Below are 19,082 nucleotides of genomic sequence, written 5' to 3' on the forward strand. Positions count from 1 at the left end.
CACCATACAGCCCCCCCTCCCCCCAATCACCATACAGCCCCCTCCCCCCAATCACCATACAGCCCTCCCCCCATCACCATACAGCCCCCCAATCACCATACAGCCCCCCCATCACCATACAGCCCCCCTAATCACCATACAGCCTCCCCCCATCACCATACAGCCCCCCCATCACCATACAGCCCCCCCATCACCATACAGCCCCCCTAATCACCATACAGCCCCCCCCCATCACCATACAGCCCCCTCCCCCCATCACCATACAGCCTCCCCCCTATCACCATACAGCCTCCCTCATCACCATACAGCCCCCCCCCATCACCATACAGCCTCCCCCCAATCACCATACAGCCCCCCCCCATCACCATACAGCCCCCCCCAATCACCATACAGCCTCCCCCATCACCATACAGCCTCCCCCCATCACCATACAGCCCCCCCCAATCACCATACAGCCTCCCCCCATCACCATACAGCCCCCCCCCATCACCATACAGCCCCCCCCCCCCAATCACCATACAGCCCACTGGTGAGGTGGTAGTGCTCTCTAATGAGGGCTCCTCCTCTATAGACTATACTGGTCTCCCTCAGTATCCTGAGGTGAATGGACCATATTGTGATGCTGTTACTGTCCCATATTTGCAGGCACAGGTCCCACTTTAATGTTCCTCCCAGGGTTCGTGGCGCTGTTGTTGCCGCGTTTCAGCCTGGTATCATTCTACGCTACTCCTGACTCCATTCTAGGGATTCCAGGATTGTTTGAGCGTTCCAGATCCGAGGAGTCTGGTCACATAGTGCGCACTGACTTGAGGGGGCGGGGCCCCTCTTCTCCAGGGTGGCGGCCTGGTCCAGAAAAGCACGCCAAGCCCTGATCCTGTGGCTCCAGCGGTGAATTCGCTTTCCCAGGGTGGCGGCCTGGTCCAGACAAACACGCCAAGCCCTGATCCTGTGGCTCCAGCGGTGACCTCGCTTCTCCAGGGTGGCGGCCTGGTCCAGACAAACACGCCAAGCCCTGATCCTGTGGCTCCAGCGGTGACCTCGCTTCTCCAGGGTGGCGGCCTGGTCCAGACAAACACGCCAAGCCCTGATCCTGTGGCTCCAGCAGTGAATTTGCTTTTCCAGGGTGGCGGCCTGGTCCAGACAAACACGCCAAGCCCTGATCCTGTGGCTCCAGCAGTGAATTCGCTTTCCCAGGGTGGCGGCCTGGTCCAGACAAACACGCCAAGCCCTGATCCTGTGGCTCCAGCGGTGAATTTGCTTTCCCAGGGTGGCGGCCTGGTCCAGACAAGCACACTAAGCCCTCATCCAGTTGCTCCAGCAGTGATTTCAGTAATGATGGATCCTCCAGAGCCTTGTCTGACGCTTTCCGCTCCGCCTGTAGTTTGTGAGTAAGTGTCGCTCGGTGGGGTAAGGGGGGGGGGGGGGGTTGACTCCAAAGTTTTAGCTGCCCTGAAAATGTTTGTGGGTAAATTGTCCTCCCCATCTGGTGCCATTTACTTTCAGAGCAGCTGTCCTTCCCTAATAGATGGTGCCCCCCCCCCCCCCCCCCCCCTCCCTCATTAGATGAGGAGGTAAAATAATAATTGTATTCCAGCCAATATATGGACACTTGGTCCTTGGTATCGGTGGATCAATATGTGATGGAAAGGGAATGACCCCCACAGACAGAGTATGCCAAGTCAGCTACCTTGGATTGAGAAGACACCTGGCTCCAGACGTGCTTCACCCGGGTTGGGCTATGGGTCATAGGTCGCTATTCTGAGTCTGAGGACACTTCTATATGTAGGGAAATAAGATGCAGGTACAGTCTAGGATTTTAATCAGCGAATAGCTAGATAGATCATGATAATAGATGACAATGATAGATGACAGTCTGCGGGTATCTCAGCTTAGGCCGGTGTATTAGCACAACTACCTGACTGTCACAATATAGCTCAGTAATGTACATGTCAGACTGTTAGGAGACACTTACATCTGCCTATTACAGTGTGAACAGCACCATCTAGTGGTCATGATTTTAATTACACCTGTGCACATATATACTTTCTGTTTTATACAGACTAATAAGGTTAGTTTTACATGGAATCAAAGTGAGTTGCAATTAAAATAAGATTATTTCATTTAAGTATTTTCACATTTTATCAACAAAAAATGGAAACAAGCTGACATCCAGCGCCATCACTAGCAGCATCGTCCCCATACACTTCACAGAAATCCAAGGCTGGTTGCTGCTTGCCTGTGGCCTGGGTGGTCTCAAATTGTTCTGTATAGTGCATAGGTGTTCTTTATAGATATTCTATATAATGTATAGGTTTTGAGAACTGGTTATATATATATATATATATATATATATATATATATATATTGGGACAGTATTTATGATGCATATAATCACACAGCAGGACAGGACTCCCATAGACACTTTGCTCTGGCTTTGGCTTATGCTTGCACACCAATCATCGCCTCTTTATTGGCCCAACCAGTGGCTCTGGTAACACGTCTCTTTGGGTCCCGTGGCGGTGCGTCACCCAGGTCAGTTTGCAGGTATGTTCAGATAAAAGCACAAGGGCTCCACCTGCAGAGGCCCGTACATCACCATGCGTTCTCCCAGACCTCCGATCCATCTAGATTATAGACCCCAGGTAACGAGCAGTAGGACGCCAGTGAGCGTAACAGCGATGGCTCCTTGATTCTACCAGCACCTCTATAAGTAAGCAGCTGGTATCTTGTGTTTTGGTTTTCAATTCAGTTTTATATAGAGTCTGCTGTCTGGTTGTATATAGAGTCTGCTGTCTGGTTGCTGCCTTGTCTGTACACCTCCTGCTGCGCTTAATATTCTATTATATTGCGCCCCACCACAACCACTCATTGCATTGTTCATATTCTTGCACTAGTTTGTATTCCAGCTCCTCCCTGGAGTGGATGGTTTTTATGAAGCCGGCTTTCCTTCTGCAGAATTGCGGAGGTTGCTGGATCTCCTTGATGGTTTGTTGGGTATGAGGAGGGAACCTTAAGCGGCTTTAGCCCCCTTCTGTCGGGTTATGCCTAAGGGATTTTCGCTTGCTACTTCTCTCTTACTACTGAGGATCCAAGTGGCCTGAACACTGTATACATCTCAGTAGGCCATTAAAGGCTGACCATGGGCTTTGAGGAACAGGCTTGAAACTTAACATGGTAACATCTCTGCCACTATATTAGTAGGATGTTGAGTGTCTCTCCTTCCAAAAAGAGTATAATTATTTGATCATAAAACTAAATAATAATAAAAAAAATAAATAAATTCACCCCATAAATATTTGTCATAAAAGGCACCATTACACAGTACACTTGTTCCTGAAATGCAACAATAAATATTGGCACGGTCATTCAGGCCATTTTGGGCTGTCATGAAGGGGTTAATCATAAAACTAAGAATAAACAAACACACATCTTTCCCATCAGCCCAGTTGGTTTGTGGATGGACATTATGAGTGTGGTCTCATGCATTAATAGCTTGGCTTTCCTTCCTGTCTGTAGACATCTATCTTACCAGTCCTTCACTGCTTAGAATATTATATTTATTTCAGGGTTCACCATGTTCCTGGTATTGATGACATTTGTGCAGTGATAGGTCTCAGTTTTGTTTGCAGGTTGTTTGTAAGCTTCTCTCTGGGTCTAGTATGATGGGCAGGCCATGCCCACCTAGTGGACCTCAATGGATGTCACTTCTCACCGGTCATCCTGGCCATGTGGCAGCATTACGGTAAGGTGTGGGAAGGTGGTTCTCTTTGATGGACTGTTGGGAAATTGCTGCTGATCCTGCCGCACTGCTGAAGTTTACAATTGATCATTCATTGCACTTAAGGTAGTCTGGTTTCTTGGGATCTTGCTCAGAATTGTATTTATGCTTAATGTTGGATAGAGAAGATGTCACTTAGTCTTCCCTATATGCCAGGCTCTTAAGGGGTGAAGAAGGGAGCACATGCCCATGGAGTGCCATCGCCTTTCAATTATCTTGGCTACTTATTCAGCTTTGCCCTTCGGCTTGCAAGTCCTCATACGAGGCCAAGTTGTTTGAGCGGTTTTAGTAGACTTTGATATTTGTGAGGTCCTTTTCTCTTAAATGGGGATATCAGGAGAAAAAACCGATCTGAGTCTGGGTCCATAAGTTAAGGAGTGATTCCGTGATTACAGGGTGTGAGCACCACTGCAGACGGTCTCATGCTCGGCCTGTTCAGAGTGGCTTGTGGTCGACTTTCAGAAATCATGGTTCTAGGTAATAGATTCTTGGTTCACAAGGATTAACCCCCCACTTCTTCACTGTTTTAATCTTGCTCCATTTTTCAGTCTTTTCCATCCCTTGCACTCTCTCCCAGTGGCTTAGAGACACACTCCCTTACATTAGAGGTGGCTATGGAGCAGCAAGACCTTTCCTAGACTGAGTTCATTTGCAATAGGCGTTACCATTTGCTCTTGCTTTGCACACTACATGGGTTTTGAAGCTGCTGTTTTGGTTGTTTTAAATTTATCTTTTTTCTTCTCTAGGTTCACTCATTGGTTTGGATTGTGGAGAACTCTACACTGTGGGCTGCTCAATCTGCAGAGATCAGGCATGGTGACAATAATCTGCGGTGTGTAACATCTAGGACTCTTGGTATGGTATCCACTACCTCTCACTGAACACCCACAAGTCCTGTTTTGTTCGATGATGCTCTAGGGTGGAGCGTCACCGGTTAAAGGGCGATAAAAGATTGATGGCGGTTGATGGAGTGCTCTGATATATATTGAGCTGATGTAATTCTCTTGCATCCAAGATGGCATTAAGCAGGCCCTCTTTGTTGGGTGGTGGTCGGAGCCCCGTGTAGGGCTACAAGGTCTCCTCCGTGGCGGAAATTACCTGCTAAGCAGGCGTGTTGGGTTAGTAAGGCGGACTTGCACGGCAGGAGTCTGTCGTCCGGCATACCCCTTTACACCCCTCGGTCTAAGAGTTCGGCACTACGTGCCCGGTTATTGGTTTGGTTTGAGAAATAATTAAAAGCTGTGGCCGATCACCACCCAGCAAAAGTTATATCAGTGTCTGTGTCTTTATTCCTGGCAGCTATGCTTATTAATTATGGTTTTTGGTTGCTTTGGGTCTATGTGCAGTCAGATACGGCCATAGGACACAGCTTGGGCCGCCAAGGCAGATGTCTGGAGGAGGGGGCGCTGGTACTTGCTGTCATCTGATTAGGTAAGAGGCCCAATCAGATGACAGCATGTGCCAGCGGGCGCAGCGGGACAGATTAGCGCAGTGCTTCCCAACCTTTTCCACCTCGGGGCGCCCCTACTAAATGATGTTCTACAAAATAAGAAAACCGTCATACAGTGACTCACCGGTGATGTCTTCTTTGATCTGAGGCGTCACTTTCCCTTTTCCTCTTCATCCGGCCCAGACCTCCAAGATGATTCCTTCCAGATACGTTTCATCCCCTTAGAACCTGCGAGACAAACAATTTAGGCTCCGCACATTTCTAGCACGTTCCTTCCCTTCCTCCCTCCTGTAGGCTCCCATAGTAACTGCGCTGTGTGGTGTAATGTGCAGTAAAGTGAGTAGGAATGTGGGATGCCCCCTGTATGTAGGATCCCCTGCTGTGCCCCCATGAGCTAATAATGCCCCCAGAGGTGCCCCCCATACAATAATAATGCCCCCAGAGGTGCCCTCATGAGCTAATGGTGCCCCCATGAACAAATAATGGCCCCAGAGGTGCCCCCATACACTAATAACGCCCACAGAGTTGCCCCCTATGAACTAATAATGCCCCCAGAGGTGCCCCCATACACTAATAATGCCCCCAGAGGTGTTCTCATGAGCTAATAGTGCCCCCAGAGGTGCCCCCATGAGCTAATAATGCCCCCAGAGGTGCCCCCATATACTAATAATGCCCCCAGAGGTTCCCCCAAGAACTAATAATGCCCCCAGAGGTGCCCCCAAGAACTAATAATGCCCTCAGAGGTGCCCCCATATACTAATAATGCCCTCAGAGGTGCCCCCATGAACTAATAATGCCCCCAGAGGTGCCCCCATGAACTAATAATGCCCCCAGAGGTGCCCCTAAAAAAACAAACATCCTACTCACCTAATCCGCGCTGTGCAGGCAGCAGCTCTCCTCCTCTTTGGGCTCCATCTTGCGAGCCGCAGGGACGGGACTTCTGGCAGACGTGATGAAGTCACATGATCACGCCTGCCGGAGAGGTCACGGCCCGGCCTCCCATAGGCTGCTGGTATGAAGTGCCGGCAGCCTATGGGAGAGAATACAGGAGGAGGACGCTGACAGGTCCTTCTCCTGTATTCTGATCGCTTTAATGTTCCGCCCGCTCACTGTGCTCACTGTGCGGGCGGAACATCAAAGCGATCTGTGCATCCCGAGAAGCTGCGCGGCCGCAGCTTCTCGGGATGCTTAAAGTGACACTGTCACAAGTGGCAAGGGAGGGCCGTGCGGGCCCCCCTAGTGTAGGGGCCCGGTCGCCATGGCGACCCCGGCGACCCCTATAGCTACACCACTGCCCCAGGGTATACTCTGGCCTAGGCTATTTTATACAGCGGGGTATACTCTGGCCTAGGCCATTTTATACAGCGGGGTATACTCCGGCCTAGGCTATTTTATACAGCGGGGTATACTCCGGCCTAGGCTATTTTATACAGCGGGGTATACTCTGGCCTAGGCCATTTTATACAGCGGGGTATACTCTGGCCTAGGCCATTTTATACAGCGGGGTATACTCTGGCCTAGGCCATTTTATACAGCGGGGTATACTCTGGTCTAGGCTATTTTATACAGCGGGGTATACTCTGGCCTAGGCTATTTTATACAGCGGGGTATACTCTGGCCTAGGCTATTTTATACAGCGGGGTATACTCAGGCCTAGGCTATTTTATACAGCGGGGTATACTCTGGCCTAGGCTATTTTATACAGCGGGGTATACTCTGGTCTAGGCTATTTTATACAGCGGGGTATACTCTGGTCTAGGCTATTTTATACAGCGGGGTATACTCTGGCCTAGGCCATTTTATACAGCGGGGTATACTCTGGTCTAGGCTATTTTATACAGCGGGGTATACTCCGGCCTAGGCTATTTTATACAGCGGGGTATACTCTGGCCTAGGCCATTTTATACAGCGGGGTATACTCTGGTCTAGGCTATTTTATACAGCGGGGTATACTCTGGCCTAGGCTATTTTATACAGCGGGGTATACTCTGGCCTAGGCTATTTTATACAGCGGGGTATACTCCGGCCTAGGCTATTTTATACAGCGGGGTATACTCCGGCCTAGGCTATTTTATACAGCGGGGTATACTCTGGCCTAGGCTATTTTATACAGCGGGGTATACTCTGGCCTAGGCTATTTTATACAGCGGGGTATACTCTGGCCTTCAACACCCCCTATACAAACCTAGCACCACTACACGTGATAAGGATTACTTTGGGTTCAATGACAATAATTAGAGGTCACTATAAGCCAAATGGCATAGGACAAGAAAAAGCGCTCACAAACATTACTATCTTTGCAAACCCAATTAGCTTCCTTACACCACCAGAATAAAATGAAGTCCAGCAAGGACAGGGCCCGTGAAATTTCTAGAATTCATAATAAGCTGCACCTACCTAACCTACACCAACATAACATGGCCCTTAGGAAACTAAGAATGAATTTCCAGTGATAGGATAACAGAGCAGGGGCCTTACTGGCTAAACAACTAAAACTAAAACAATTTGAGGCACAATACTTGGGCTCCTTTACAACACAAGATTATCTATGGGCAGTTGGGATATCCCCTAGAACCATCCCCTCCCTCCCACCCACGGTGACGGCTGGCCTTAAGGTTTGGCCCAACCCCTCCCAAGACATACCCTTAAGAGCTCTCCAATTACTGCTCCGGTACTGACCTCTCCCCGTGGACACGGGCAGGCATTACCACAATAATAGATATTGGTGACTGCTCGGGCCTGCCTCCATTCGAGCAGATTGCCTCCACTCACAACCTTTCCCATAAGGAATTCTTTATGTACTTGTAAATAAGGCGTCTATTGTGTACAATTGAATGGAAATGGGACTCCCCCCAACTTTGAGTCCTATTTTTATAATAAGAACAAACATACCAAGGGGATTTTAGTCATATATGCTTATCTCATGGCTGTAAACAAAACTGGGCCTCCGTCCTTCTGGGTGCAGAGCAGGGAGCAGGATCTGGGTGTGTCATACGCTGCTGAACAGCGGCCATTTGTATATACACTACCAAAATAAACTTCTAAATGTGTCAGTCATATGGAAGGATTGGGCAAATTGCTGTACAATTGGTACTACACGCCCTACTGTCTATCAAAAATCTATCCTTCAGTATCTCCCTTGTGTTGGAGATGTGGGGACCACACCGCCACCCTTATGCATATATGTGGGCGTGTGATCGTATCAAAGGGTTGCGGCCCCAGGTCAAGACTAAAATTAATAGTCTAGTGGGGTATCCTATTCCACAGGGCCCAGCGGCAGCGCTTTTGTCACTGAACCTGGACAACTTACCCCTGCACCACCTCACCCTTGTTTTTCACATCCTAACGGGCACGCGAACGTCCATTGCCAGAAACTGGATATCCCCTACCCTGCCCTCGCTAACTATGATTCTAGCCACGGTACAAGCGAATTACACGATGGAAGAACTTATTGCCCGCCATCAAAGCTCCTCCCAACAATAAAAAGTGGGCGGATTGGCCCGCTCCTTTAGATCCTGCTCCACTCACTGCCCAAGCCCACCTCCATTGGCGTTAATACTATGCAATGCTTCTCAATGATAATTTATGATGTTGTGTCAAGCCAACTCCTACCCCTTCTAGACCACCTGTCTGGAGACAGTTTGTAGTTAATTGTTTGGATTGGTTGTTGACTGATCCCCCCTGTTGTATTTCCATAATACGTATCTTATCCTTCCCTGGCACCCCCCCGACCCCCCCTCTTTCTCCGGATTGCCTGTGTTCAGATAATTCTGGATAATACTGGAGCGAACTGTAATATTAGCACACTTGGCAATTGGCGGGCACTCCCCTGCTATATGTATCACTCCATAAGGGAGTTACTCCCTCCTTGTCTTTTTACAATGTTTTATACTTATTTGAAAATTTCTATAAATAAAGTTTAAAAAAAATAAAATAAAAGCTCCCTGTGAGCGGGGTCGATGGGGATTACCTTTATAGAGGGAAGTGACCGCCATTTGCATCGATCAGGGATCCACAAGCTGCTATAATCTCCAAACCTCCAGACTGTAAGAACTAAGTGCAGCTTCCCAGCTGAAATCTCCCAGCACTCCCTGCTTGCCCCGGGCATTGGCTTTTTGCTGTCCTCTTTGCTCCAGTCTCTGTGCCCCTATAGCTCAATGTCTGCTCACAAGCTTACTGACTGTTTCCAGTATTGGTAATTGTAGGAGAATGCACCCTGTAATCTGACTGCTCTCCCACTCCAGCGTGGCCCCTGATCTCAGGCTGCCATGGGGGGCCGCTCCCCTGCTGTAACCACCCACCCTGCCGTGTCTGCGGTCACTTCTGCTTTGTCTCGCCTGAGTCTCACTATAAGACGGCGGTTTCCTGTGTAAACTGGAGCTGCACTAAATGCTGCTTGTGACCGCTCAGTATAGTCAGCACCATGGAGCGGAGCAGCAAGCATTGGCCCCTGTCCTGCCTGGCCCCTCTGTGCACCGGGATCTTATGGCTGAGCATTGTGGGTAAGCAGCTGAGCTGAAGATTATAGGAATCAATGTTATAACGATGGGGGGTATGAGTGGAATGATCACATGTTGGTCCTGTACAGAGATGGGGCAAGGGCGGGCCCCTGGTGGTCCTGTACAGAGGTGGGGCAAGGGCGGGCCCCTGGCGGTCCTGTACAGAGATGGGGCAAGGGTGAACCCCTGGCGGTCCTGTACAGAGATGGGGCAAGAGCGGAATACGGGGTCCTGTACAGAGATGGGGCAAGGGCGGGCCCCTGACGGTCCTGTACAGAGGTGGGGCAAAGGCGGGCCCCTGGCGGTCCTGTACAGAGGTGGGGCAAGGGCGGGCCCCTGGCGGTCCTGTACAGAGATGGGGCAAGGGTGGGCCCCTGGCGGTCCTGTACAGAGATGGGGCAAGGGCGGGCCCCTGGTGGTCCTATACAGAGGTGGGGCAAGGGCGGGCCCCTGGTGGTCCTGTACAGAGATGGGGCAAGGGTGGGCCCCTGGCGGTCCTGTACAGAGATGGGGCAAGGGTGGGCCCCTGGCGGTCCTGTACAGAGATGGGGCAAGAGGGGAATACGGGGTCCTGTACAGAGATGGGGCAAGAACAGAATCCGGGGTCCTGTACAGAGATTTGGCAAGGGCGGGCCCCTGGCGGTCCTGTACAGAAATGGGGCAAGAGTGGAATCCGGGGTATTCTACAGAGATGAGGCAAGAGCATAATCCGGGGTCCTGTACAGAGATGGGGCAAGAGCATAATCCGGGGTCCTGTACAGAGATGGGGCAAGAGCAGAATCCGGGGTCCTGTACAGAGATTGGGCAAGGGTGGGCCCCTAGCGGTCCTGTACAGAAATGGGGCAAGAGTGGAATCCGGGGTATTCTACAGAGATGAGGCAAGAGCGGAATTCGGGGTCCTGTACAGAGATGGGGCAAGAGCGGATCCCTGGCGGTCCTGTAAAGAGATGAGGCAAGAGCAGAATCCGGAATCCAGTACAGAGATCGGGCAAGAGCGGTCCCCAGGGGTCCAGTAAAGAGATGGGGCAAGAGCGGTCCCCAGGGGGTACAGTACAGAGATGGGGCAGGAGCGGAACACAGGGCCCTGTACAGAGATTGGGCAGGAGCGGAACACAGGGCCCTGTACAGAGATGAACCAAGAGCGGAATCCGGGGTCCTGTACCAAGATAAAGCAAGAGCGAGCCCTGGGGGTCCTGTAAAGAGATGAGGCAAGAGCGGGCCCTGGGGTCCAGTACACAGATGGGGCAAGAGCGGAATCCAGGGTCCTGTACAGAGATGGGGCACGACAAGGCCCTGGGGGTACTGTAAAGAGATGGGGCAAGAGCGGGCCCTGGGGTCCTGTATAGAGATGGGGCAGGAGCGGGCCCTGGGGTCCTGTATAGAGATGGGGCAAAAGCGGGACCCAGGGGTCCAGTACACAGATGGGGCAAGAGCGGAATCCAGGGTCCTGTACAGAGATGGGGCACGAGAAGGCTCTGGGGGTGCTGTAAAGAGATGGGGCAAGAACAGAACCCGGAGTCCAGTACTGAGATGGGGCAAGAGCGGACTCTGAGGGTCCTGTACAGAGATGGGGTAAGAGCGGGTCCCTGGGGGTCCTGTACAGAGATGGGGCAAGAGCAGGCCCTGGGGGTCCTGTGAAGAGATGGGGCGTAAGCGGAAACCTGGGGTCCTGTACAGAGATGGGGCAAGAGCTTGCCCTGGGGGTTCTGTACAGAGATGGGGCAAGAGCGGGCCCTGGGGGTCCTGTAAAGCGATGGGGCATAAACGGGAACCCGGGGTCCCGTACAGAGATGGGGCAAGAGCCTGCCCTGGGGGTCCTGTATAGAGATTAGGCAAAAGCGGGACCCAGGGGTCCAGTACACAGATGGGGCAAGAACGGAATCAAGGATCCTGTACAGAGATGGGGCACGAGAAGGCCCTGGGGTGCTGTAAAGAGATGGGGAAAGAGCAGAACCCCGAGTCCAGTACAGAGATGGGGCAAGAGCGGGCCCCTGGTGGTCCTGTACAGAGATGGGGTAAGAGCGGGCCCCTGGTGGTCCTGTACAGAGGTGGGGCAAGGGCGGGCCCCTGGCGGTCCTGTACAGAGGTGGGGCAAGGGCGGGCCCCTGGCGGTCCTGTACAGAGATGGGGCAAGGGTGGGCCCCTGGCGGTCCTGTACAGAGATGGGGCAACGGCGGGCCCCTGGTGGTCCTATACAGAGGTGGGGCAAGGGCGGGCCCCTGGTGGTCCTGTACAGAGATGGGGCAAGGGTGGGCCCCTGGCGGTCCTGTACAGAGATGGTGCAAGGGTGGGCCCCTGGCGGTCCTGTACAGAGATGGGGCAAGAGGGAAATACGGGGTCCTGTACAGAGATGGGGCAAGAGCAGAATCCGGGGTCCTGTACAGAGATTTGGCAAGGGCGGGCCCCTGGCGGTCCTGTACAGAAATGGGGCAAGAGTGGAATCCGGGGTATTCTACAGAGATGAGGCAAGAGCATAATCCGGGGTCCTGTACAGAGATGGGGCAAGAGCAGAATCCGGGGTCCTGTACAGAGATTGGGCAAGGGCGGGCCCCTGGCGGTCCTGTACAGAAATGGGGCAAGAGTGGAATCCGGGGTATTCTACAGAGATGAGGCAAGAGCATAATCCGGGGTCCTGTACAGAGATGGGGCAAGAGCATAATCCGGGGTCCTGTACAGAGATGGGGCAAGAGCAGAATCCAGGGTCCTGTACAGAGATTGGGCAAGGGTGGGCCCCTAGCGGTCCTGTACAGAAATGGGGCAAGAGTGGAATCCGGGGTATTCTACAGAGATGAGGCAAGAGCGGAATCCGGGGTCCTGTACAGAGATGGGGCAAGAGCGGATCCCTGGCGGTCCTGTAAAGAGATGAGGCAAGAGCAGAATCCGGAATCCAGTACAGAGATCGGGCAAGAGCGGTCCCCAGGGGTCCAGTAAAGAGATGGGGCAAGAGCGGTCCCCAGGGGGTACAGTACAGAGATGGGGCAGGAGCGGAACACAGGGCCCTGTACAGAGATTGGGCAGGAGCGGAACACAGGGCCCTGTACAGAGATTGGGCAGGAGCGGAACACAGGGCCCTGTACCAAGATGAAGCAAGAGCGAGCCCTGGGGGTCCTGTAAAGAGATGAGGCAAGAGCGGGCCCTGGGGTCCAGTACACAGATGGGGCAAGAGCGGAATCCAGGGTCCTGTACAGAGATGGGGCACGACAAGGCCCTGGGGGTGCTGTAAAGAGATGGGGCAAGAGCGGGCCCTGGGGTCCTGTATAGAGATGAGGCAAAAGCGGGACCCAGGGGGCCAGTACAAAGCTGGAAGTCCCGACACTTTGCACATAATAAATATGCATATATTTGAATTGGTGAAGTGCCGGGACTTCCTTCTACATTACATCTGGGACGCCATCCCACCACGAGCACCACCACCACAACAGTGCAGTCTCCACCATTACTTCAGTACACAGATGGGGCAAGAGCGGAATCCAGGGTCCTGTACAGAGATGGGGCACGAGAAGGCCCTGGGGGTGCTGTAAAGAGATGGGGCAAGAGCGGGCCCTGGGGTCCTGTATAGAGATGGGGCAGGAGCGGGCCCTGGGGTCCTGTATAGAGATGGGGCAAAAGCGGGACCCAGGGGTCCAGTACACAGATGGGGCAAGAGCGGAATCCAGGGTCCTGTACAGAGATGGGGCACGAGAAGGCTCTGGGGGTGCTGTAAAGAGATGGGGCAAGAACAGAACCCGGAGTCCAGTACTGAGATGGGGCAACAGCGGACTATGAGGGTCCTGTACAGAGATGGGGTAAGAGCGGGTCCCTGGGGGTCCTGTACAGAGATGGGGCAAGAGCAGGCCCTGGGGGTCCTGTGAAGAGATGGGGCGTAAGCGGAAACCTGGGGTCCTGTACAGAGATGGGGCAAGAGCCTGCCCTGGGGGTTCTGTACAGAGATGGGGCAAGAGCGGGCCCTGGGGGTCCTGTAAAGCGATGGGGCATAAACGGGAACCCGGGGTCCCGTACAGAGATGGGGCAAGAGCCTGCCCTGTGGGTCCTGTATAGAGATTAGGCAAAAGCGGGACCCAGGGGTCCAGTACACAGATGGGGCAAGAACGGAATCAAGGATCCTGTACAGAGATGGGGCACGAGAAGGCCCTGGGGTGCTGTAAAGAGATGGGGAAAGAGCAGAACCCCGAGTCCAGTACAGAGATGGGGCAAGAGCGGACTCTGAGGGTCCTGTACAGAGATGGGGTAAGAGCGGGCCCCTGGTGGTCCTGTACAGAGGTAGGGCAAGGGCGGGCCCCTGGCGGTCCTGTACAGAGGTGGGGCAAGGGCGGGTCCTGGGGTCCTGTACAGAGATGGGGCAGGAGCGGGCCCTGGGGTCCTGTATAGAGATGGGGCAAAAGCGGGACCCAGGGGTCCAGTACACAGATGGGGCAAGAGCGGAATCCGGGGTCCTGTACAGAGATGGGGCAAGAGCGGATCCCTGGCGGTCCTGTAAAGAGATGAGGCAAGAGCAGAATTCGGAATCCAGTACAGAGATGGGGCAAGAGCGGGCCCTGGGGGTCCTGTAAAGAGATGGGGCATAAGCGTGAACCCGGGGTCCTGTACAGAGATGGGGCAAGAGCCTGCCCTGGGGGTCCTGTACAGAGATGGGGCAAGAGCGGGCCCCTGGCGGTCCTGTACAAAGATGGGGCAAGAGTGGGCCCGGGGGTTCTGTACAGAGATGGGGCAAGAGCGGGCCCTGGGGGTCCTGTAAAGAGATGGGGCATAAGCGGGAACCCAGGGTCCTGTACAGAGATGGGGCAACAGCCTGCCCTGGGGGTTCTGTAAAGAGATGGGGCAAGAGCGGGCCCTGGGGGTCCTGTAAAGAGATGGGGCATGAGCGGGAACCCGGGGTCCTGTACAGATATGGGGCAAGAGCCTGCCCTGGGGGTCCTGTACAGAGATGGGGCAAGAGCGGGCCCTGGGGGTCCTGTAAAGAGATGGGGCATTAGCGGAAACCCGGGGGTCCCATAACTAAATGAGCTAGCCAGGACAACCCCTTGGACCCAGACTTTGACATGAAATAGGGGCCCCAAAGGTCCAGCAGAGGATGACCAATTAAAGGAGTAGATCTGGGGCCCTCAGAATCATCCTGATAGAGCCCCAGTCCTATACTAGCCCTGTTGTCTCTTCCTCACAGGCGTCTCCTGGGCTCAGCGAGAGGTGACCATCCAGCAGGGGCCCCTGTACCGCACAGTGGGCTCCCACATCACCATCTGGTGCCAGGTCAGAGGTTACCAGGGCCCCTCAGAGCAGACCTTCCAATACTCCATCTACCTGCCATCCGCCCCCGACAGGGAGGTCCAGATCGTGAGCACCCGGGACCCCTCCTTCTCCTACGCCATCTTCAGCCAGCGTGTCCGCAATGGGGACATCTACATAGAGCGAGTGACCGGTGACCACACTGTCCTACACATCGGCCAGCTGCAGGAACGGGATGCTGGAGAGTACGAATGTCACACTCCCAACACCGACCCCAAGTTCTACGGCAGCTACAGCGCCAAGGTCAACCTGAGCGGTAAGCTGTGCTATATTCTAGAGCTTGTAGTACTGCGCCTAATAGCTGATAATACAGGACTTGGTTATGGATCATTATGTTCTAGTATTTCTAGATAGTCCACAGAAGTTCTTGCTTGTTGACTCATTCTAGAATGCATTCTAGTTTTGAAAAAAAGATGAAACTGTTCTAATTTGGGGAGATTTTTAGAACTTTTTCTAGGTGATTGGTGAAGTATTCCAGAATTTCATCTAGATAGTGTGGGGTTCTTGGTTTGGGATATTCTAGAATTTGTTCCTGGTGCAAGTGGCTGTTACCAGACCTATTCTACATGTTTGATGTATGTTCTAGATCAGCTGAGTGCACTAAGATTGAGTTCCAAAGAGTGTCAGGGAATCCCAGGTTATAGTATAAGCTTCTAGATGAACATGATCCCTCTGTGACGTTCTCTTCCTTCATCTCAGTCCTTCCAGACACTCTACTAGTCACTATGTCGGAGCAGAAGCTGGACAGACTGGAGGGAGGGTCTCTGGAATTGACATGTCAGGTGTCTGGTAACTCCTCTCAGCACACTCATCTCGCTGTCTCCTGGTTTCTGACCACTGACAAAGACCTTCACATCTTGTCCTTGTCTCGAGACTTTGTTCTTGTCCCTGGAAATTCTTTCTCGGAGAGGTTCTCCTCTGGAGACATCCGCCTGGACAAGCTAGGCAATTCTTCATACAGACTGTCCATCAAGGATCTGCGCTTGTCTGACCAGGGAGATGTCTTCTGTCAAGGATCTGAATGGATCCAGGATCCTGATGGGACATGGACAAAGATCAAAGAGAAGAAGTCCCAAAGGACGATGGTCAGGATCTCTGCAAAGCAGGGTAAGTGCAGATGAATGTGGTCTTCACTGATCCTAGAAAATCTGGTTCTAGATCATGTCATGTAATGTTCCTGATATCTCTACATAATCTAGATAAGTAATTCAGAATGAATGCAGCACTCGTGTAGCGATGAATGTGGTGCCAGGCGGTATATACCAGCGACCACCCGGTATATAGGTAATATAAATCAGAAGAATACCGCAGCACTCATGGGATAGAATTCAACACAACGTGTTTATTTTCCCAAACCGCGGTATTCTTCTGATTTACACAATCTAGATAGTGAGTGAGTCATGATATCTACTGTCTGGTATGTTGTTCTGGATACGTCACGGTGGACCTAGTCTTGCTCTTGATGTGTGCTCCGGACAGTGTCAGTGCTCTGGTATCTTATAGAGTAGAGGTTCTAGGTCTACCTGTATAAAATGCATTCTGGAGAGTCCCAATCCAGTTCTGATTCTAGGTGGAGATTTCGAGGTACAAGCAGAGACCACAAACCCTCACGTGGAGCTAAGGAGTCCCCTGGAGATCACCTGCACCGTATCCACACACTGGCTCATTGGTGGCCGCTTCCATGTCACCTGGCTGCTTAATGGCGTCAAGATGACAACATGGGACCCCTCTGGCATCAGCAGCCTCGGAACAAACTACACCGCACGGGGGGCAACGGGGCAAATGTATGTGATAAGAAAAAACCAGGAAACCTGGGCCCTACGCATGGGCCAAACCAGAGAGCAAGATGGAGGCTCCTACCTGTGTGATGTCATGGAGGAGAGGACCCAGAGAAGAAGACAATCCTCCCCAGTACAGGTCACCATAGAAACACCACGTAAGTAACCATAGAGGAGAACAAATATACCGCATAGGGGACAGTATTATAGTAGTTATATTCCTGTATCTAGGAGCAGTATTATAGTAGTTATATCCCTGTATATAGGAGCAGTATTATAGTAGTTATATTCCTGTATCTAGGAGCAGTATTATAGTAGTATATTCCTGTATATAGGAGCAGTATTATAGTAGTTATATCCCTGTATATAGGAGCAGTATTATAGTAGTTATATTCCTGTATATAGGGGGCAGTATTATAGTAGTATATTCCTGTATATAGGGGCAGTATTATAGTAGTTATATTCCTGTATATAGGAGCAGTATTATAGTAGTATATTCCTGTATATAGGAGCAGTATTATAGTAGTATATTCCTGTATATAGGAGCAGTATTATAGTAGTATATCCCTGTATATAGGGAGCAGTATTATAGTAGTATATTCCTGTATATAGGGGGCAGTATTAAAGTAGTTATATTCCTGTATATAGGATCAGTATTATAGTAGTATATTCCTGTATATAGGGGCAGTATTATAGTAGTTATATTCCTGTATATAGGAGCAGTATTATAGTAGTTATATTCCTGTATATAGGGGGCAGTATTATAGTAGGTATATCCCTGTATATAGGATCAGTATTATAGTAGTTATATCCCTGTATATAGGAGCAGTATTATAGTAGTTATATTCCTGTATATAGGAGCAGTATTATAGTAGTATGTTCCTGTATATAGGAGCAGTATTATAGTAGTTATATTCCTGTATATAGGAGCAGTATTATAGTAGTTATATTCCTGTATATAGGAGCAGTATTATAGTAGTTATATTCCCGTATATAGGAGCAGTATTATAGTAGTTATATTCCTGTATATAGGAGCAGTATTATAGTAGTTATATCCCTGTATATAGGAGTAGTATTATAGTAGTTATATTCCTGTATAGAGGAGCAGTATTATAGTAGTTATATTCCTGTATATAGGAGCAGTATTATAGTAGTATGTTCCTGTATATAGGTGCAGTATTATAGTAGTTATATCCCTGTATATAGGGGGCAGTATTATAGTAATTATATCCCTGTATATAGGGGCAGTATTATAGTAGTTATATTCCTGTATATAGGGAGCAGTATTATAGTAGTTATATTCCTGTATATAGGAGCAGTATTATAGTAGTTATATTCCTGTATATAGGAGCAGTATTATAGTAGTTATATCCCTGTATATAGGAGCAGTATTATAGTAGTTATATCCCTGTATATAGGAGCAGTGTTATAGTAGTTATATTCCTGTATATAGGAGCAGTATTATAGTAGTATATTCCTGTATATAGGAGCAGTATTATAGTAGTTATATTCCTGTATATAGGAGCAGTATTATAGTAGTTATATTCCTGTATATAGGAGCAGTATTATAGTAGTATATCCCTGTATATATAATCAGTATTATAGTAGTTATATTCTTGTATATAGGAGCAGTATTATAGTAGTTATATTTCTGTATATAGGGGCAGTATTATAGTAGTATATCCCTGTATATGGGAGCAGTATTATAGTAGTATATTCCTGTATATAGGAGCAGTATTATAGTAGTATATTCCTGTATATAGGAGCAGTATTATAGTAGTATATTCCTGTATATAGGGAGCAGCATTATAGTAGTATATTCTTGTATATAGGAGCAGTATTATAGTAGTATATCCCTGTATATAGGAGCAGTATTATAGTAGTATATCCCTGTATATAGGAGCAGTATTGTAGTAGTTATACTCCTGTATATAGGAGCAGTATTATAGTAGTATGTTCCTGTATATAGGGGCACTATTATAGTAGTTATATTCCTGTATATAGGAGCAGTATTATAGTAGTTATATTCCTGTATATAGGAGCAGTATTATAGTAGTTATATTCCTGTATATAGGAGCAGTATTATAGTAGTTATATCCCTGTATATATAATCAGTATTATAGTAGTTATATTCTTGTATATAGGAGCAGTATTATAGTAGTTATATTCTTGTATATAGGAGCAGTATTATAGTAGTTATATCCCTGTATATAGGAGCAGTATTATAGTAGTTATATTCCTGTATATAGGAGCAGTATTATAGTAGTTATATCCCTGTATATAGGAGCAGTATT

At 50.0% G+C, this 19,082-nt stretch overlaps 1 protein-coding gene across 2 annotated transcripts in view; it reads left to right on the plus strand.

Moving 5' to 3' along the window:
• Nucleotides 1-9,647: 9,647 nt before the first annotated feature.
• LOC138767322 (immunoglobulin superfamily member 2-like) overlaps nt 9,648-19,082 on the plus strand; it is a 77,425-nt gene continuing 67,990 nt past the window's right edge. Inside the window, exons 1-4 of one of the 2 annotated variants that reach the window (XM_069944786.1) lie at nt 9,648-9,730; nt 14,889-15,266; nt 15,710-16,117; nt 16,581-16,946. In XM_069944786.1, coding sequence (XP_069800887.1) covers nt 9,652-9,730; nt 14,889-15,266; nt 15,710-16,117; nt 16,581-16,946 — 1,231 coding nt within the window. In that variant the 5' untranslated portion in view covers nt 9,648-9,651. The remainder of the gene's footprint in view (nt 9,731-14,888; nt 15,267-15,709; nt 16,118-16,580; nt 16,947-19,082) is intronic. The other variant, XM_069944784.1, reaches the window with a different exon arrangement.

The sequence above is a fragment of the Dendropsophus ebraccatus genome, chromosome 11, assembly GCF_027789765.1.
Source record: "Dendropsophus ebraccatus isolate aDenEbr1 chromosome 11, aDenEbr1.pat, whole genome shotgun sequence".
In the NCBI taxonomy this organism is placed as follows: Eukaryota; Metazoa; Chordata; class Amphibia; order Anura; family Hylidae; genus Dendropsophus; species Dendropsophus ebraccatus.